At 41.3% G+C, this 21,518-nt stretch overlaps 1 protein-coding gene across 1 annotated transcript; it reads left to right on the top strand.

Moving 5' to 3' along the window:
• The first annotated feature begins 4,055 nt into the window (after positions 1 to 4,055).
• LOC108936902 (homeobox protein Hox-B2a-like) lies at positions 4,056 to 19,975 on the top strand. The gene is made up of 5 exons (XM_029253982.1): positions 4,056 to 4,115; positions 13,180 to 13,751; positions 14,292 to 14,970; positions 17,559 to 18,065; positions 18,878 to 19,975. The coding sequence occupies exons 4-5, from the start codon at positions 17,603 to 17,605 to the stop codon at positions 19,600 to 19,602; spliced, it is 1,188 nt and encodes a 395-aa protein (XP_029109815.1). The 5' UTR covers positions 4,056 to 4,115; positions 13,180 to 13,751; positions 14,292 to 14,970; positions 17,559 to 17,602; the 3' UTR covers positions 19,603 to 19,975.
• The last annotated feature ends 1,543 nt before the right edge of the window (positions 19,976 to 21,518 follow it).

Raw genomic sequence — 21,518 nt, 5'->3', positions numbered from 1 at the left:
TTTGCGCCTTCTCCACCTGTTCAGCGCACTTTTCCACCGACCTCCTCTCCGCACCTCCAGTCAGAACATTAGAGAAGAAGACTGTAGGCCTGTTCTGCACATGTGGCCAGGATGGACCTGAGCTGCATCTTTAATCATAGCCAACTTCTGATCATTTGTCAAGTTTACTCTACAGTGCAAGACATAAGCTTGCCATAGAAGAGACTAACCTAGTGCTTAATAAATGTTTAATGGTCGTTTAAAACAGTGTACTGCTACCCATTCTTTCGCCCTGTCAAAATCTGTTTTTCGTATATTTTATGTTTAAATATGGTCTTTTAATTGCTTGTGTTTCTGCCGTTTAACAAAAGGGATTGAAAGATTTCTTTTTTTTTTACATTTTTTAGATTGGGCAAGACTCGCGTATCGTTAACATGGGAAATGAAACTATTATTCGTTTGTGTTTCTTGTGTTTTTATGTCTTTTCGTCGCCGTTAAAAGCGCAGTACAACGAAATGTAGCGAGCAGCTTAAACAAGATTTCAGTGTTTTTTTGTATATATCTTCAATTTATTGAGATCGCATATGACGATAAAAGGACACGTGTGACCAAATGGCTTGTTCCCTTGTTGAATTGGAGAAAATATGTAATTAATTCACTTTACATTCCAAAAAGCAGTAATCACATTAATAATATCAGACATGTTGTATTTTGTCTGTAGCCTGTTTTTTTTTATTTGATTCCACGAGCTTCAACGTGTACAAATGAGCTCTTCTACTAGACACCAGTCCTTGTTTTTATTTTTGCGTATTTTTTTCTTAAATTGTAATCCACAGTTAAATACACTCTTGTAAAATTCAAGAATGATTTCACGTTTTCAGATCACCTTTAGTGTTCGTTTTGTTTATTCTGATGCTTTCAATGAGAAGATAAAAAGTAACCTTTGCTTAAAACGAAGTGTTTACTTGTAATTTTAAGTGCGTGTAACATAATATTCTTTGGGATTTCTGTAGCAGTCGTCTCTGCTGGTGATGGTAAATGTTGTGAAGTGGCCTTTTAATAAAAGTAAAACGTGGTACATATAAGAGGTTCCGTGTTTAGAAGCTTACAAGGGGAGCAAAACTAATTTTGAAGAGATTTTTTCCCGGTATTTGGGGATGGGATGTGGAGTCTATTTATTATATTGCAAATAGCTAACTAGTCCCCATCAAGAAGACAAATTATTTCTTTGGTATGGGCGAGGCTCCTGGAATCGTTTTCATTTTCTTCTCTAATAGCAAACGCTCTCAAATGCAAAGGAAATTTTAATTATATGTAGAATTAAAAAGGTGAATGCAATCAAAAGTGCAGCCGAACATTGCCATTGGCCTGTTTACCTTCCATTGTTGAAGACTAACTTTTGGGTTTTTTTTTTTCAGAGTTAAGTACACACACCAGCATTAGGAAATGCATGAAGTGCCATTCGAATCAGTCTTGTAAGCAGTGAACGAAAAATCTTAAACGATGGAAAGCAAAACTTGTGCGCATATTCCTGATTTTTGTGATGATCCTTGGAGTTTTAGCTTGTGATTTATTACGCAAGAATCGTTGGGGAAAAATAATGTCCTCTGCACAATCCCACCCGCAAGGAAAACCAAAAATCCACATCTCACATGTAGTAAATTTATATGTGGCAATAAACATGCTATGCATCCTGAAATTGTGGTCGCACACCTCGCGACCCCCCAGGAAGTGAGTAGAGCCTCACGGATTTCTATAGAGCTGAAATTTGCTTGAGAACAAAGCTAAGAAAAAAGTGAGAAGTTGGGAGAAAATCATTAATCACTTCTTTTCTATCGTTATTCAACAGCAAATCTGGACGGACCTTCTGCCAGAAGTGGAACAAGGTCTTGGAAGTTAGTTGATTAATTTTGCCCTGTTACCAAGCCAAGATTTTCTCAAGGATATCTCTAAATCTTACCTCACACGAGAGCACCGGTGTAACGTTCATAGCGGAGAGAATGAGAGCGCAGAAGGTAAGAAATTCTCGTTCTTTCTTTGTTGTATTAACCACGTCTTTCGTCACGTTTCCACAGCCAGGTACCATAAGGTCGTCTGTTGCTTTCACACGTGATTTTATGGCCACTTTGATGACGGAATTTTAAAGCCATGCTGTTGTGTATCTTTGAAAGGGTTGAGGAAAGGAGTGTTTGTTCTCACTCGTGTGTTTAGAATCGTCATCGCGTCTGTTGACCGCAGTTGATCGGTTCATGTATTCGTCATGATCGGGGGGTGTATGTGGGAAGTAGGAAAATCGAAATGTTTGTTTGTGTTCATATCCTGCCACATTTCAAATAATTTGTCTTAGAAGACAAAGATGCCAAATCAACATTAACAAGCAATGTTTTGAAGCAAATATTTATTGCCCACACGGAAGAAGGAAAAATACCAGCCAGTATTTGGGAGTTCAACTGGGGACACCTTCTTATGATCTTATTCCAATTTACTGTTTTATGGAGCCACAGAATAAAGGAATCATTATCAAGCATTGGACGGAAATATCCTACTTTGGGACAGTATTTTTGTATTGGCCCCAAATTGTCGAGGAGTTTCAAAAGAACCTGCAAGAAACAGAAGCCCCGACCTCTAAGCCCCCAAAAGGAGGGCAAGACAGTTATTATTGCTGCTGTTTTTTTTTTCTTCCATGTTTTCATTATATTTGTAACATTACGTCATTGCGAGTCCATCGCTTGAGCCTGTCAAATATACAGGCCTACATGTGTATAAAATATAGAAACGCGGGGTACACCTTTACCACGTCATTACTACACCATTACCGCGTTTCCCAGTATTCTAGTCTCTGCTTACCAATTTGGTCATATAACTTTTGCATATCACACCGAATTTGGTCACAATTTCAGTATCTGAATTAGCGTGATTTAGTCCGTGAAGATAATTCAGTTCATTAATTTGTTTACAGAACTACAGTCACATGCGGTTCTTCTTAATATGGAAAAGAATATATATTGTAACAAAAACAGAACAATGCTTAGTTTTGGAAAATATCAATTAGTGTTTTAAACGTGCGTTCTGTCACATTTCTGCCACTTCTGGCAGCTTCTTTTTTTGTAACAGACTAAAAAACTATTTTTTTTTGCCTAAATTCTTTCATATTTTTCGATGTTACTGAGGTTATGTCACTAAATATCTGAATGGTTTTGACATTCAATGTAACTTTTTTTTTGTAACTTACTGTTTTCATCAGTGTTTTTATGAATTTGGGCTGAAACATAGCTTTACTCAAGCGGTTTGTATGACCCACAGAACTGTGCGCTCCAGAATGTTCTGGCACCGTGAACCAGCTTTGAGAGATTTATGATCTCTAATAACACTGAGGATGTTCAGCGCTGTAAATCTCCTCTGTTTAAACACACCCTGAGCAAGTAAAGGGGTTGTGTAAGGAGACCCCAGCTTTAATTCAGAAATTCCAGTACTGCACATTTAATTATTATTGCTTTTTATTATAACGACTACTACCACTGATACTACTTATTATGAATAATAATAATAATAATAATGTAAGAAAATAAATATGATAAAAATACACTGACTTTGCCTTTAATTTATTTTTCACTTTAGAGCGAGGAAAACTTTATAAAATTTGTAACATAGATGCCGGAAAGTTGCAGAAAGAAATACAAGTATATTTTCTCTGGAGGACAATACAAGAAGAAAATCGAAAGCCTTTCCCTCAGTTTTCTGTTGTGTAACAGCTGCAGCCCGTTCTGATATAACATTACTTTTTGGCATTGTTCCTGGCAGTAAATTTCAGGTTTGCTGGACTGTAAGACCACTCTCATGGCACGTGCTGGTTACAGTGAGGCGCCCGTGGTGCTGGGAACGCGCTGGGAGACCCTTCGCTCGCCCTCCGCCCCCCCCCCCCCCTCCTCCCCCGGTCACGTGACTCATTAAATAATTAATGCGGAGGCTGCAGAATAGATATGTATTTCGTCAGAAATATCGCAGGCATGGCCGTCGCGTCTCTTGTGAAACTCAACTGTCTTTTTAAAACTAGTCTATGAGAGGAGAAAAATTTGGGGAAATTTACAGAAGCTCCAGTAAAAAACGTTTAGGCTGGAGTCTCGTCTCTGGATAATGTAAGTATTATATCAAAGCCTGCAAGCTGCTGCATATTTTAGCATGTTCATGCAAATGGAAATTTCCCTTGTTTCCGATACGATGGAAACTGTCCAAAACGAGTGTGGTTCACACAGAAGTGTGATGGTTGTTAATACTTGTCGCGGAGATGATGATGTTCAAGTGGCGATGCGTCGGACTGGCTCCTGGATTGTGGTTCTGGAATCTGGCTCTGCGCCCGTTTTTCTCCTTTCTCCTGTCAGCTCTGAACATCCCGCACAGCTACACATGAACGACTTTTTGCTCTTGTGCAGTTATCCGTCGGGAGTTTTAGGGAACATATTGTCAATTGCTCATTTGCACGTGCTCCTCGGATAATATGAGCCAGAAAAAAATAGCGAAAGATCTGACATCTTTCGAGAGGAAACCTTCCAACCAGAATAGAAACGCGGTGAGGAAACATCTCCAAACAGCTACCATGTAACGAAGGAGCGTGAAACACCCTGAAGCGGTGGAAGGATCGCACGGTTATTGCGGTCCTCCGTTTCTTCACTCCGTTTGCGAGGAATTGTGAAGACCATAAAATAAGAATGACAGGTTGATGTGCTTTTCTGTGGTATTCGTCACTTCTATTTTAAACGCGCTCACGAGGACGGAGAATGGAATACAGAAGGAATCCAGAAACATTTTTTGCAGGTTTCAAATACACTTTACTTAGAGTTCATCCCCACGAATGCTGGTCTCCACTACTACACTTAACTCGACAAGGAGGATAATTAATTTTTTTTTCCTTTCTAATAAGTTTAATTTCCTAACCATCAGGAAGATGTATTTTACCCAACAAAGTACTGCATTCCATGTGTGCTTTGCATTAACAGTCTCTAAGATGAGAAGGAGATGCAAAGTGGCTTCAACAGAAAAGAATCCCTCAAACTGGAAGCAATTTCTCACTGACATTAAGTACATTTTGTGTGAGAACTCAGCACTGCGAGGAAAGATACACCCCACTATGGTTGTCATGAGCCAAATTCATCATTTGCAGAAGCAGGTGAAAAGGTCACTAGTTTGGGTATCCAAGCCTTCCTAGGATTAACTGGGTGATCCCATTCCGGGTCTCATTCCAGTATGTTGTCTTTTCCCAAGCGTACTCACAGAGTAGGTAGTTCCACAAACTGATCTTGCTGTAACACTCTTGTGTTGCATGTACATCAGTGTAAATGTAATGTAATGTGTTCCCTCCCACTGATACCCAGGAGTCGATCACACTTGAGTTGAGTCTTAGTCTTACAATAAGGGACTGGATAGGCCTAGAGCATTTACATCCTGAATGAGAAGAAGGAGATTGTGCCTTTATTACTGCTCATATTTTCCGACTGGAACCATCAGCCTTTTGGTAAAATCGAGTCCTGTTCCTTAGAATGAAGAAAAGTGTTGATGAAGGTTTTGCAAAACCCAGAATGATTTCAGGAACCCTTATGCACTATGAATGTATGATGGGATTATTGTCCCCATTATGCCGGTTGTGTGTATATATTTTATAGCTCTGTGACTTTTTAAAGTTTTTCTTACTTTCACTCTAAAGATCGTCAGTGTATTGAAATGAAAAAAGTTAATTTCAAAAAGTCGAAAAAGTTCGTATGCTCCCATCCGATTGTTAATTCAACAAGTATGTTTTTACTCACAAACCTAAGGCAGGCTGAGGATTGTTGTTTGTTGAGCCTTAAACTGGCGCGAAAATGTGATTCCCGCCACACACACTTCGCCTTTATGAGCCATTCCTTGCGGCTATGAAGATGTATTTTTTTGTGTGAGTGAAACACACACACACACACACACACACACACACACAGACACACACACACACACACACACACACACGTGCTGCCCTGCTCGTGGCGAACTCTGATTCTTTAATCGAAATAAGGAAGGAAAGGTGTGGAAAATATTTCAGAATAAATGTGTAAAACACTTCGGTGCCGCGGAGTATCCTCCATAAATCGGGAAGTTCATCTTACGACTCGTGTCTCGACTTTCGTGGACAAAATCACGTGCGCGCGACACCTCCGACAAACTACGGTATTTTTTACATCACTTGTACTTTCAGTTGCACAGATTTATCCATCTCCGTTTGGTCAGGATTTTGTTTTATGTATCTATTTATTTATTTATTCATTAATTTAAACATCTCTGATTTTTTTTAAAGATGTGATGTGGAAATCACAAATAAATTTAATTAATAATATTCATGCCTGATATCAAGGTTTTTCATTGCAAACGAGTCCAGTGCGTTTTTTTTATGCCAATTTGCTACAATAGGAAGGACGGAAAGTGTCAAATTAATTATTTAAATTGGTTATTGATGTTTGTTTTACATCCCTTCTTATTCACAGTTGAATAAAAAAAAAATAACAGATCAAATTTAAAGTCAGACTTGGGGAGACTATAGTGGTATAGCACTGAAATACAGGAAACAACATTTACACTATTGCTGTTTGATACATTCGGAGCCCATCTGTCCAAGACAACTTTTAAAAGTGCTCATGTTGATCTGTGATATTAAAAACACCCAGTGAGAGCACATGTTATTAATTAACTCATGATTAATTACAACCAGATAATAGGTTTGGTTTAGGCTACAGACCATTTATAACCAAGGTGCAAAGCAACTGGTAATGGGTTGTAGTGGTTTGGGGATTTTTCTTGTGGTTTTAATATATTTTATATATAATATAACTGGTGTGAAAACAAGACAGCTGATGTGTAATTGGAACTTTCAATCAGGGCTGTTGTTTCAGGGTATGGGGGCTGGAGGTGATTTTGTACCTTGTGTCTGTACTGAATAGTTTGAGACCATTTGCACAGGTTGTTTGTCATCCAGTTCTTATTGTTTTCCTGAGCACTCTAGCTATGGCTCTTATTTCATGCCATAGAAGATGTTGGTTCTTCCACCTCTCTTATTTACACAATAAAAATATGACTTGTCTTTTTTTTGCATCTTGATTTATGGAGTCAAGCCGATATTGTTACACAAGGCTGTTGTAATATATGTAAGTCCTGCAAATGTTAACGATGCCCGTTGCAACGGAAGTACAAGGAACATTTGGGAAAACAGTCAAGCTTTGTTTTTTCTGCCTAGTGTTTGGACTTCTTATGACTGTGTTCCTGTAAGATCTATCCCAAATGTTTTGGGTGCCCTGAAATGGGTCAACAGGTGGTGTAGTGGTTGAAGTTGTGACCTTATAGTCAAAGTCTTGTCTGAATATGTACCTGGAGTTGTACTCTTGAACAAGGTACTTGTATTCAATTGCTCCAGTAAGAATTCATTGTTGTTTAAATGAGTGACTGTGAGTAGGCAAATGTTGCATTGTAAGTTCCCTTGGACAATGCATCTCCTAAATAAACAAATGTACGTCATTGACTAAGCCTTCTCTCGGAAACCTGAGTGTCTGTTGAATGGAAGGTAATATCTGTGGACTTTGGGCAGTGAGTAGTGTTTCAGTGTACCATTCATTGCTTTCAGTGTTAGTAAGAGCCATTCATTATCTGGTGTGTGACCTAGTCAAGGACCCTCCCTTGGGTTGCATGAGTTGCTGTGGTTTTTGTCTTCCAGCAGAAGACAGATGCTGAGATAGGTAAGGCATAGGCCAAAGGGTGGCTCCTTCCATGCACCTCATGGTTGAGGAATTTCTTCCTCTGCTTCTCCCTGGTTATTTTTTTTTTGTTCCTTTTGTCTAGGTGATGTTTCTTATTAGAACTTCTGAAATTAAGACAAACGCCATGTGATAGTTGGTAATGCTTTAATGAATCATTGAATGATTTAAGGACACCCAGTAAAAGCAGACGTTAATATTTATTTAGATGCACTACTGCTAGTATAACTACACTTCAGATATTGGGATTACCATCATGATGATAATTGGCTGGAGGGAACATGTTGAAACTGCAACAGGGATTGCAGCCCAAATGAATATTATACCGTGAGGAAAGCTGAAATGACAATTTTATACGGTTACTATCTATCATTAGTGAGGGAAGGGTTTTGATTCATGTGAAATTTGTGGTCAAATGGTAGGATTAGTGTTTTAGGTTAAAATTCTTTCCCTTGTGCTGTTTGCCATCTTCTGGGAGAACAGAATGGCATTTTATTTAAAGATGGTCTTGATGCAGGAGGTTCTTTGTAACCTCCTTGATGTCTGCATTTAAGTTAATGTAACATGAATAATTGGCTTCACTTTTTTTTCTGTGAAGCCATCTATTGTTTTGGGCAAAAATTGTTTTTTAGTTGGTTTGTATCTTCTCAGCTCATAGCCATGGACTTTTTGAAAGTGATTACTTTCCCTCGGACCAAAAACTTTCAAAATCTTGATGTGATGCAGAAAGATCTTATTTGTTCTTCTGACTCATCAGGTCCATGTTTATCTAGTAGTAAACAATTCTCAGTCTTGCTGCCATGAGAAAGACACCTTCCATTGCTTTGAGGAGCTGGTGAAACCATGGTACTTCTTATATCTTAATCAGAAAGGTGTCTCTGGGAATAATGAAGCCCACTGTTCCACTTCTCTGGAAGTGAAGGAACTGTGGTAGCAGTATGTGGATATAGTAACCCTTCTCATCTGTTATTGAAAATAGACCATGAAAGGTTCTTGCCCTGCAGTGGGCTTCTGTACAATCCAGGGTGTGTCCTAATACCCTATGCTCCCTGGATAGACTTTTGACCACTGTGACTCAGCACTGACGGAGCAGTTCCTGATGAATGTACTTTTAAAAAGTAATGTGTACTTTGTTGTCTAGGTCATTAAGCATGGATAAATTTAAAAGTAAGATTTTGACACTATATACCACACGAATATAGTGTAAAATGCATGGAAGGTGCTTTCACTCACTGAAAACAAGGTCAGATTACTTTTGTGCGAGGCAAATGAAATGCTTTTGAGGTGCACACCACCTTTTTATCCTGCTGCTATAGATGGAGATTACCCCCTGCTGTTTACTGCATTTTGTATATGAATTTTACCCTTCTGACACAGTACAGGTTAAAAACCATTCTCAGGGCTTCTGTTAAGTTTCTGTGGCTGAGCTTTGTGTGCACACACTTAAAGCAGTTGGTGGTAAATGATCACTGCCAGCATTTGACCAGGAATATTGTGCAACCACCCCCCCCCCCCCCCACCCCTTCATTCTTCAGCTTGGCACGCTTACAAATTCAGAATTGAATGAGCTCTCAATTAATAGAACTTTTCAGTATGGCTCCAACACATTTAATTTTAGTACTCTTGTGATAGAAATTATCTGAGAAGATACATGGACACAGACACCATACCTGGCAGAAAGTAAAGGGAGGTCCAGCCGGTATGTGTGAGGTGAAGCTCAGTAAATAACTTTTTAGCATCATAAGCTCATGAACCTGATGAAATGTAATTGTTTACTTTTTTTTGGTCTGCCCACAACTTTGGACACTTCTAATTTCATTGGAATGTCTTTCTCCTAGTGTATACATGCATTCAGATTTACGCAGGCCTATTACTAGTCAAACTGTAACTGCCTAACTATCCTGTAATGACATGTTATCAAAGGAATGCCAAAATAACGAAATGGCTTGTACTATGGACCCTTGTTTTTCATTGTGCGGCATTCTTCCCTCACAAAAGCATAACAATTGCAAACCTAGGATTCTCACAATAACCTGTAAACTCAATTTCTAAGCGTTCTCGTGGACTTCGTTGAATTATGTCACCTCCTTTCATCACCCTTTTCTCCTGTTCTCTTTCCCTCTAGCTATTTTGTCTCATCAAAGCCCTCTGGCCCCGTGTAAGTGGGAGATGTGAAATACATTGTCTGGGTGAGTGCAGTGTTTTGAACAAATGTTATGGCAATTTATCATGGCTGGATTTCATGTTGTGAGGAAATATTGATAATTATTTGATTCACATGGCATTAAGTCATTAATCAAAGCCCAACTCATTTGTCCTCTAAGTATATAACTGCTTTCAGTGTGCTCCTGTCTTTTTTTCCAACTCCTAAGTTGCCTTGGGCTCCTTCAGCCTTGACACAGAGAAATGGGTAACAATACTGTGGAAAAGTTGCGGATACCTACATTTTGTCTCCAGCATTCCACCCTCGCTTCTTGAATCTTTCTCTGTTAGTTTTGACACTTAACTGTTATTTCAATGATGTCTTTTTCTGCTGCAGAACTCAGTGTTGCATAACGGTGAAGGTTAAATCTACCAAATTCTTAAATGTATCCGCTTGCATTTTCATGTGGGCCCCGGTTTCTGGATCTCGGGTGTAAATGTGTGTATTCATACAGGGGTGTAACATCTTGCCAAGTATTGGGGAGAGACAGTTAATAGTACTGAGAAATAATGTGCAAATATTGAGATACGGTGGGTTTGCTTGGACACTGGTGGGGAGGGGAATGCCCTCCCAGTCTTACCCCTATTTATGCACAAATTCCATTAGGACACTTGACTTCCCTTTTAGTTTTCAGTTTGATAGCTGACTGCGTGCTAGAGCAGATCTGACATAAATAATATGGGTAATATCTACCCTTTTTTTTTTTTTTTTCTAAAGGGGAGGGGGGTGTGCCCAAGAAGGATATAGATACCTAGCCTGCAATACATAACCAGCCAAGAGGAAATCTAAGTATTTTTCTTTGGTTAAATGAGCAGTTTAAACCTGCCAGAGAAAAGCATCAATCTGAAATCAAAGCTCTCGTATCTTGACTGCTTCAGTGCCGATGCTGGGGGGTGTTACTATTGCCCGGTGTCCAGTCCAACCTCAGCATAAAATAGCACCGAGGCCTTGTTTCACAACCATCAAGCAAGCACCAGAAACTGAACACCAGAGTGTACAGCTACGTCGGATCGGCGTGGAGATCTGTAACCTGGCATCGGACTCCATTGTCATCGATGAGATGGGCGTTGACAGGGCACTGGTGTCCTGCTGCTAATTTACTCTCATCCCCATGCTTTGCCTCCCTCCTGGATGCTGCTCGGTTTTCCCTTCGCTACCAGCGGAGTAGCGCGCGCTGGGCACTGAACGTGATGGTGTGTGTGTGTGTGTGTGTGTGTGTATATATCAAGTGTTTTGGCGGCGAGCTCATCCTAGTGAAGGTAAGCGCGACTGGAATGGGCTATCTGTGTGTGTGTGTGTGTGTGTGTGTGTGTGTTTGATTTATGGCCACATGACTCCAATCGCAGTTCAAGAAGAGTTCACGCAAGCTCCCTTCGATGCTGCAACCCTTTCTTCTTTTTTAAATATCTAGTATGCTTCTTTCAGTTTCTATTCGTTTTTGGGATACTCAAAGCAATACAATCATTTTGGCAATTTCAGAACAGCTGATCAGGACCAACACTGCTCAGTTAAAGCAAAAACCTGGTATTTTTTTAATATTGTTTCACTGAAGCGTACTGGGTTTGAAAGGGGAAACCTGATGCCTGTTTGAGGAACTTAAATGAGGGGAGATGATGCCAGGCACTAACTCCAGTTGTGTAGTTACTTTTGGTGTTGTATGTACTTTGAAATGTGTGTGGCATGTTTTGTTTGTGTTTATGCAGTAATCAGTATTTTGCAGATTTCTAACTGCAAATAAGCACATTAGGGAAAAGAGGCATATCTGACTCCCAGGTTGTTTATTGAGCATTCCGGTTCAGAAATATTTCAATGTATGGAACTAATGCCCTCTGAACATAAGGAGCTGTCAGGAAATTGAGTCCAGTTGTACTGGGCGTTAAGATATTAATCATCCGAGTCGGCTTTTCCCCCCTCAAAAGAATTCCTTGGAGTAAATCATTAGGATGCCGACCGTCTACAGAAAGATAAATGACCGACAACTGTGACGTGTTGAGAGTTTATAAACAAAAGAAGCAGCTCAGGTTTCCCCCCTCTCTCTGACATGGAACTCTAGCTTTAATTTTTATCTTGGTTCTGCTCAATATTTCATCTGTCTAACCTTTTTATTCCCTTTGAAGATTATATTGAATTTGTTACTTTAGTTAGAAAGTTAGACTACATGATCTATGCATGTACAGATTTGTTACAGCATACCTTCTAATGCCCTTCCATTGGTTAAAGTAATTGGTTTTTGTCGGTATTACACCAGTATTTCTCTGACCGTAGAGACGTTGTTTAATGATTTGTAAGCAACGTTTCGGGTTTCCTCTTGACTTGCTCATTTAAGAACAATTCAGATGAGTCGTGTACACCAGGGGAAAGAATAAGGTCCGTGTGAAAACGTGGCGTCAAAATGATCATCCTGCCGAATTCTTATTTTTGGGCTTACGGAGAGAAATGTCAACATTTTGTAGGAGAACCATCATGACACCAACCTTTCCAGGGGGAAAAAAATTAACTAATCCCAAATCTCTATCAAACACCCCCCCCCCCCCCCCCCCCCATTGGCACAAGTCCTCATATGGTACAGCCTGCATACTGTAAATGATCAAATGTACTTCAGTAATGCATTTCCTACTTATTATTGCTAAAATACACATTTGTGACTCTAAAATTGATAGATTTGTATGATTGAGTTTGTCTGTCAAGGTTTTAATTTGATATTTGTGTTGCATAAATCAGAGGGTCCTTTTATAACAGCACTATTGTAAATTGTCATAACTATGCAACTCTTAATTGTTCCTATTTTTGAATTGTGTAGGTATCAATCTGTGTTGTGCCACTTTGGAAACTTGCCAAACTAAGTTGCTTTCTTTCAAATTAAGGCAAACTTGCCTGTATTAAAATGTTTACATGACAAAACAGATCAATGTCCTTCTGGACTTTTTTTTTTTTAATTGAATAATATGGAACGACAGCAATGAAGGCACTTCCAGGGGAAATGTACATGCAGAAAGTAACAAGCTGCATTCCCCACCCCCAGAAGGAAACTTGGAGATGTACAGCTCAGTTTTTTGAGGCAGGGGGAGGGATTGAGATGAAGGGGGGAAGAGGGATGGTACCAGGGTGGCTTCCACTTACATAGCATCTGCGAGCTGCCTTGTGGGAAAGCACCATTCATGTCATGATGCTTTTCAGTGGCTAAGATGGATTTATGCCTGTGCCTCTTATGTGATTCTTACAACCTTTCAGATCAGCTTCCAAGAAGCCTTTGGAACGAGACGGTCGCATCACCTCGGTTGCAAATGTTCCTTCTGAAGGTCAGGAAGAGCGCGCTCGCCCCGGAATTGTTTTTCAGAAATGCTGAAAGGCACTTACTGCAACGATGATCTCTTCAGTACCCCCTACCAACTTTTGAAGGACTTCAGCTAGGAATAACCGGCCTGTGAGCCGTCTGCGCCTTTGGGGGGTGACTACCGGAGATGTGATTATTCGGAACTGGAGCTGTCTGCTGCGAAAAACCTCGCGCAAGAGCAGAGCAAAACAAAAGCCGATGAGGGAACTTGTGTGCACCTTACTGTTCCTCCCAAACAAGAAGCATCCTTGCCAGCGTCGCCTCCCCGGGGCAACACCGACAGTGAAAAGAACGGTGTCAGCGCGGAGCAGCAGCTTTCTGGCTGCGGCGTGGGAGCACAAACGACCCCCAAAGCACCCTTTCCCTCACCCAGTCCCACTTCCAGCAAGCAGATCTTCGCCTGGATGAAAGAATCAAGACCGAGCACGAAGGTGGAAAAACAGCTCTTCAGACACAGGCTCAGCCAACGGTGTGTGTGTGTGTGTGTGTGTGTGTGTGTGTGTGTGTGTGTGTGTCTGTGCGCGTGGGTGCGCTCGTGTTCACCCTCCTCCCCCAGCACACACATCACTGCTTCTTTGTTCCCTTTGACACACATAGGGCAGCACCTCTCACTAAACATGTGCGAAGTTGCACTATATCAATATAAACATGCTAACCAGGAACATGGGAAGTGACTCACTAATGTGGTTGTTTCCGCGTATTTAGTAGATGTTCGAATTTCTGTATTTTCTTAAATTATCTCTCCCCTGTGGTTGGTGGCGCCACTTGTATGCAAATCGGCACTTTGACTTGGTGTTAACCCAAAAGTGTAAGTCGCCTTGGACCCAGCACTTGCTGGGATTGATGTACAGCGGGTCATTGTTGAGACTCAACTCTTAATAAACACCAAGATTCAGTGGCCAAGATTATCAAGAGGGTTGCACTTCTCTCCCTAATCTGTGGTTTATTAAGGAACTATGAATTCAGTCTTAACGGTAATTACATTTTATTTCATTTTTTCACTCTGCAGCGGTGTGCAGTGGTGAGAGAAGCCCTCCGGGTTCGGGCGCCTCCAAGCGCATGTGGACGGCGTACACGAGCGGGCAGCTTGTGGAGTTTGAGGAGGAGTTCCACTTCAACCGTTACCTGTGCCCTCCTCGCCGAGTGGAGATGGCCAAGTCCCTGAGCCGCAGCGAACGGCAGATAAAAATCTGGTTTCAGAACAAGAGAATGAAGTACAAAAAGGATAAGTCCCAAGGAGGTGCAGGGCCTCTCCAGCTGGAAGTCCATCCAGTCCTTCAGTACAGTTACCAGCTGCTTTCATGAACACCGTGCACCCACTGAGTGGAAGCTAAGACATCCCTTCTCCACAGCCTTTAATAAGAGGACTCCAAGTGATTATGGCATGTCGGCATCGTACCAGGACACAATGAAAAGCTGCTCCATCCAACAGCAGTACGACAGCTCCGTGCCAGAGTATGACCCCCATTGTTTGCACGATCTCGGTGGTAGTTATGAGACCTCAGATATGCGGAGTAGCTCTGCTTATGTCGGTGGGAACTACATGAATGCGGGGTCAACGTCAGGCCAGTCCCTCTATGGTGTCGATCACCTAGCACATCAGCTCAGCACCATGGACTACTTTGGTGCCGCAGAGATGCCCACAGGTCGATACCCCGGATCTTGTGACACAAACCCATCGTACCCAGGTCTCTTGGCACATAATCCTCCTCAGGTCATAATCCAGGATGTACACAAGTTAACTCACCTGTAGCAGCTGGCGGGCTCCAGTGGGCTTAATGTCGAGAAACTGGTCCATTTTTATGTACTGGAACTATTTCTCTTCCCCCCCCCCCCCCCATTCGATCTGACAAGGCTTCGTTTCAGATTTTAATGAACTCTTAAAGCAGTGTCACCTGGCAGCTCTTTGCTGTTGGCAGATAATGAATGAATGAGGAGTTGAGACAAATTTATAGTTTATATGGGGTTTGTTTGACTTTCGAGGGCATTCTCAAACTACCAATAGGCTGCATAGGCATCTCCTCAGACAGAACCTTGTTCAGTAGCCCATATTATAGGTAGTGTTTGGTATGAGTCCTGGAACTGCTGGATTATTTTATATCTGGCCATAGACACAAACAGCTAATGTCAGGCATGTCACTGTAGGAAAGGACTCATTAGTTTTGCTTGTAATTTTGTGGTAAATTACAGTAACCAAATAGCTGTACAGGGTTATTTTGGTGGTATTCATACTGGACAGCTGAAGCAAAGATGATGCCAAAAGCCAGCTTCTGACTTAAGTGAAAATGCCCCCCCCGGTACAGAAGTTTCCGTGAAGATGCCAAGCTTTATTACAGCTTTTCTACCCTTCTGAGGGTAGTTGATCCACTTAAACAGCCCATCAATGAAACCAGGATATGATGAATATAACCTTTATATGACTTGCCTACTAGCCATTGCATTTTTACATAACTTTTCACAAAGCATTTATAAAGATATTGTAAAGGTGTGCTTTATCACATTTAAGTGGAGTACTGAATTTCCTTTTACCGTAATGGTTTGGAGGCCTCGCACTACAAAAGTGTAGTTGATGGAAAAACAATAGGCAAAATGTCTTTATGAACCTTTTTTCCTTAGATATGTATCATTTAATAAAAGCTTATCATTCAGATTCATGTCGGCTGTGAGAGACTAACCATCTACTTATTTATCAAGCTTTGTAACGGGCAGAACAGTAACATGAAACGGCCGCAGATCTAGATCCGCTGTGTTTCAATAAATGCGCACGCATACACAGACGCATGCGCTTTGTTCCATGCCTACGCCTGGGAATCCTTTAGAACGTCACAGGGACTCACGTGGTCCAAGGCCTTGTTCAGCTTGAATGGGAAAAGCAAACAAAACATCACTTTATAACTCAAAATGGAGTCCACGTGACATTACTAAAACTGAGATGTAACAAGAAGGCAATGTAGTGCTGAAAAGGTAGGACAGCACCTACAGAAGGACATATTTAGGCAATCTTTAAAAGGTTAAGCATATTCAAGGGCACAACTCAACAATGTGAACATTCCTATGACTGGGGATAATTTCTGTTTAATCCACGGGCAGTTAAGTAGTTGATGAGGACGTATAAAAACAGCTCAGAGGTTAACTGATGATTATCCTAGAGGTATGTTCTTTTCAAAGTGAATGTGAACCACCATTAAAACTGAAATTTACTATTTTATGTCACACTATTGCCCTAATTATGATCATGCCATTATAAAGCTGCTGGGTTCCACAGCTGAAGCAGATAAGTAAATTGAATTTATAAAGGCCTGTACATTTTAACCAGTCATGTAGAATTTATACAAGGAAGAAGGTTGCAGAGAACTGGATAAAGAAGCCATGCAAACTTGCCCCATGTTTCATTTCAGAACACAGTAACGTACCAGTTCCTCCTTCAGCCCAGCGAGTGGATTCTCCCCTTTTTGCTCTGCTGTAGCCCAAAGTGGCTCCTGGTCTGCTTCCATGGGATTTTAAATGCTCTTCACACCCACGTCCTCTTTTTTTTCCTTTACGGAACGTAGGAGGGGAAAAGAAAGGGGTTCCTTTTGTTTTGATCTGAAGCAAATGGCTCAAATTCTTGAGGGTGCCTGCAGTTCTTGCTGTCAAGCTCTTAGCAGCAGAAAAGATTGATCACCGCTATTACTTTACCAGTTGGGAGTCCAAAAATAGCTTTCCCTGGCTAATTCATGAAAAAACATCACATGTGAACACAATCTTTCGGGGAAAAAACTGTATGTCCGAAACGTGTGCTATTACTGTAGCAACAGTATCGGTAGTAAGGCGGGATACTGATAAATTCGGGTTCTGATTACCTACTTTTATCCGCATTTTCAGGATTATGGAGTTCTATGTTGCTAGTATTCTCTACACAATAATTACCTGGACAGTTTACTACACTGAAATTCCCTATACCGAGAATGCATAGACTTACACAAATATTCACAAACGTATATTGCCCTTTGAAGCAAACTGGTATCCATTTTTACTGGAATGTCGCCTAACAAATATTTGTAATGCCGATTGTTTAGAGTAATACTATATTTTTTTAACAGGCCCCAATTTACTATTGGTTGTGTTTGATCATGTGACCGGGAATTGAATGCATTTTCTCCCGGAGTCTCCAGTTTACTAGACCACGGTCCCCATACGATAGAAATATCACCAATGTACTCAATTATTAAGGCCCCCCTGCTTTGGGCCACCCGTAACTCAACATTTTTCTTTTTTTTTTTAATTTTTATTTCAGTGGATCTCATAACCAAATTCCTGCTTGCAGACCAGGATTAAGCGATGAATTTTGAATTCGAAAGGGAGATAGGTTTCATTAACAGCCAGCCTACCCTTGCAGAGTGCCTGACGTCCTTTCCCGCTGTCCTGGACTCCTTTCAAACTTCATCAATCAAGGACTCGACAGTCATTCCTCCTCCTCTAGAGCCCGCCGTCCAGTGCCTGAGTCCTTGCACCAGCAGCCAGGCACGGCTTCCGAGCCAAAAACGAGTTACAAATGGCCTTCAGCTCGGAGCGCCGCAGCGACAGGCCACAGCAGCAGCAGCGGCCCCGGCAGCATCGGGCCCGGCGGCGAGCAGCGGCCCTCTGGCCCCCGAGTTCCCCTGGATGAGGGAGAAGAAGTCCTCGAAAAGATGCCCGAGAGCCGGCAATGTCACCGCGGCTGCTACTGCGACTGCTACTGCTGTCCCCTCCCCGTCGGCCTCCTGCGGGGTGTCCGCCGCGGGCTCCTTCGACTCTCCGCCAGGTATGTGTGCGATCGGAGGCTTTCAGTCCCGTTTCCCTTTTTACTTTACACCGACAAAGTCATAATAACGTGTCGTGAAAGAGAAAGTGCGGCTCCGATTGCAACGTTCGAGCTTTCTCGGCTGTTTGATCTCGAAACATATCATATCAGTTCGCACGTTTTCCTAATCCTTCGGAGCATCTTTATTAAAACGTTAATGACACCGAACGCGTTTCGAACCATCGTGCCTGCTAAAGTCACGTTTTCATTCCCTGTAATTTTTAACATCTGATGTGTCGCGCATTAATTATTCAAATGTTTAGGTAAACTGTAAAAACAATGTATTTATGTAAAACGTGCGCTTAATTTTTTTTTTTTCGGTAGCGCCGATAAAAATTTATTTCGGGCAGGCCTGTCACATTTTTATTTTTTTAAAAAAACGGCCTAGTCACCAATTCAGTTGCCTGTATTTTTTTTAAAAAAAATATATATATTTTTTTAACCTTTGTTGTAGTTATTATAGCTTATCGTGAAACAAAATATGGAAGATAGGAGGACCCATAAAACGAGGTTCATAAAATATGAGGACAAGCTGAAATGACCAAGATATGTAGAAATTAGGCTTTTATGATGCGCTTTAACCGCACGAGACTGCGTATGAAGAAGGCGCAGCGACGCTCATATCTCACGAGTCCCGTACCGTAAGACGTTAAGAAGAGCCAGGAGAATGCGTGGATGAGACCTGGAGCCCCTTTCACGGGAGCAGCTCGTGTTTCAAGCCCATTTTTAACACGTTTTTCTGTGTGTGTGTGTGTGTTTGGTGCACTTTGCAGACGCGCAGATGTGTGCAGAGAGCGGCGGCGGCAGCGGCGGCGGATCGCGGCGCCTCAGGACAGCCTACACAAACACGCAGCTCCTGGAACTGGAGAAGGAATTCCACTTCAACAAATATCTGTGCCGGCCTCGTCGGGTCGAGATTGCTGCCCTGCTGGATTTAACCGAGAGACAGGTCAAGGTGTGGTTCCAGAACAGGAGGATGAAGCACAAACGGCAGGCGACGAGTCACAGGGAGGGCCACGAGAGCGACCCGTGCGGCTTCGAGGCCACGGAGGCGGCTGATGATGCGGCTTCGCCCTACTCCCTCAACCCGCTTGAGGCTTCCGTCTCCGACGCGCTGGACAGGGAGACGACGTGCGGCTCTGCCTCCTCGAACCCGAACAGCACTGACAAGAACCAGCAAAGTCCCGAGAACATCCGGCGCAGCCGCGCGGAGCGTGGCCGTGGATCGCCCGTGCATGAAACGCCTACTTCAGATCACCTTTGTACGATGGTGCAGCTGTGCGCATCTGGCCCGGATCGTTCGTTTTCGGGGGCCCAGGATGCGTCCCCCCTCTGCGACCTGAGCGTGTTTTCCAGCGACTCCTGCCCACGCCTTTCCGACGCTCTTTCGCCCAGTTTGCAGAGCTCCTTGGACAGCCCGGTGAATTTCTCCGAGGAGGACTTCGATTTGTTCACAAGCGCTCTTTGTACCATCGATCTGCAGCACTTACAGTTTTAACTGGGAACGAGTCGACGACAGGGGATCTTAACAAACTACTCTGTTTACTTCCAGACCAGTGACAACCGCTGAGAGGAACAAAAATAATTCATTTTAAATATGGAAGCAGTCCATTCTTTTACATGCAGGGTAAAAGATTGACTAGTTTCCCTAGAAAGACCCGTTTATTTAAGTGAGATGCCGTCAAAATGGTCCCGGTTGAATTTCAGGTAGCCCACAGATGTTTTATTTATTTATTTATTTATTTATTTGAATTTCTTAAATTATTGGCGATGGAAACGGACAACTGCAAGTCAATCGTTGAATTCTCAGGAAAATGTGTACAGTGTATTGGTTAGGACTGCTTGCTTGGAAGGATTTTCTGGAGACGGACGTTGTCTCCCCAAGTTTTAGTAGTAGTTTAATTAAAATAATGTATTGTCTATTATTTTCATAGTTAAAATAAAAAAAAATATAAGCTGGAAAGGTGTTGGTGTTTTTTTTTTTTTTTTTTTAGAGATTTTAACGGTAAAAGATACTGTTCGTTTGTGCCAGGAAAATGAGTTGAACGTACTCCAGTAAAGGAGTTACTGGTTATTTTCGTTGCAGTTTTTTTCTCAGTTAAGTTCTTGTAAAATATTAGCTATTTTCGGAAGAAGTGTTTGTTTCTTTGCTTCCATAGTTATATAACATTTTAGCGGTGCATTTCCTTAAGTCACCATTTTTTATTATTATTATTATTATTATTATTATTATTATTATTATTATTATTATTATTATTATACTTTCAGAATCAGACAACTAAACTTTTTTTTAATTGTTCTGCCGCTCACTGATAGGTATTTAATAGCAAGCATTCATAATGCACAATTTCTTCAAAATCCCAGGATTTGCTTTTGGTGATTACAGAAAACGAATTATACAGCTGTAAATAATAAATTACTTGAATAACGACAGTCTCAGAAACTGGGTAATGTTTTTTTTTTTTTTTTAATTCCTCTAGTGTTTCTGTTTTTGATATAGACTCCCAGAATGTCCCAAGTGCTGTTTTCTACCTCGCATTTTGGGATCTTTTACATGAAACTCGTATCTGTCTTGTTGGTTAACAAGCAAAGGATCAGAGAGTGAATTCTGACGGTGACAGGGGGTATAAATCGCAGCAATTCTTTGGTAAATCACGTATGTCTTTAGGAGAGAGGAGAGAAATGTAATAAACGCTTCGTGCGAATCTAAAAGGTGGCGGGAAGCGCTCGCGGCTTGTCGAGCGTTCCTACAAGATGGCGGCGGGACCACAATGGGCGCGCGAACAATGAGAGGCAGCCATTACGAGAACATACGGGTACTGGCGATAGAGGGGCAACGAGAAGCGTAATGTCTTGCAGCTAGTACATTTTTGTCTAATTTTTAATAACGTCGAGAAAATTAGTTTAAATAGTATGTGCGGTTTGTATAGTTTTACACATGGGATAATGAATCAGTTAAGGCTAATATTTGTAGTGTAACAACAATACTAGAGCCTTTTTAAAAATATAACCTACTGATAATGAGTTGTTTTCTAATTGTGATACGATGCAAATATCAGTTCAGTAAATTGTGTTGCTCCTCAGACAGTTCTGATTCTTTTTAATCGATAAGGTCTCATCACTACAGCCTCAATATGTGGGCAGTGATGCCATGGATGGAATTAATGAAAGGGTTCAGTGACAAACAGGAATTTACTCAACATACAACTTCAGTTTTAAATAAGACCAGACTTAATTGCTGTTCATATAACATTCTTTTAAAAGTTTGGTCAGTTGAACAATTAATTTCTATTAAAATTGTAAAATAACAATTATCCTTTATTCTGGGATCCTTTAAGGCTATTTGAGTCCTTTTACGTGATTTTTAAACCTCACATTGAATGGTATCTGCAGGGTTCTGTAGTGTTTTTTTTG

Source organism: Scleropages formosus, chromosome 8 (assembly GCF_900964775.1).
Source record: "Scleropages formosus chromosome 8, fSclFor1.1, whole genome shotgun sequence".
NCBI lineage: Eukaryota > Metazoa > Chordata > Actinopteri > Osteoglossiformes > Osteoglossidae > Scleropages > Scleropages formosus.
This window is presented reverse-complemented; position numbering and strand designations above follow the sequence as displayed.

What these genes read in the sequence shown, in the direction of transcription:
- LOC108936902 (XM_029253982.1), top strand. Translation starts at nt 17,603, where the DNA reads ATGAATTTTGAATTCGAAAGGGAGATAGGTTTCATTAACAGCCAGCCT. An exon ending in CTCCTTCGACTCTCCGCCAG is followed by an intron (nt 18,066 to 18,877) that starts GTATGTGTGCGA and finishes TGCACTTTGCAG; the next exon opens with ACGCGCAGATGTGTGCAGAG.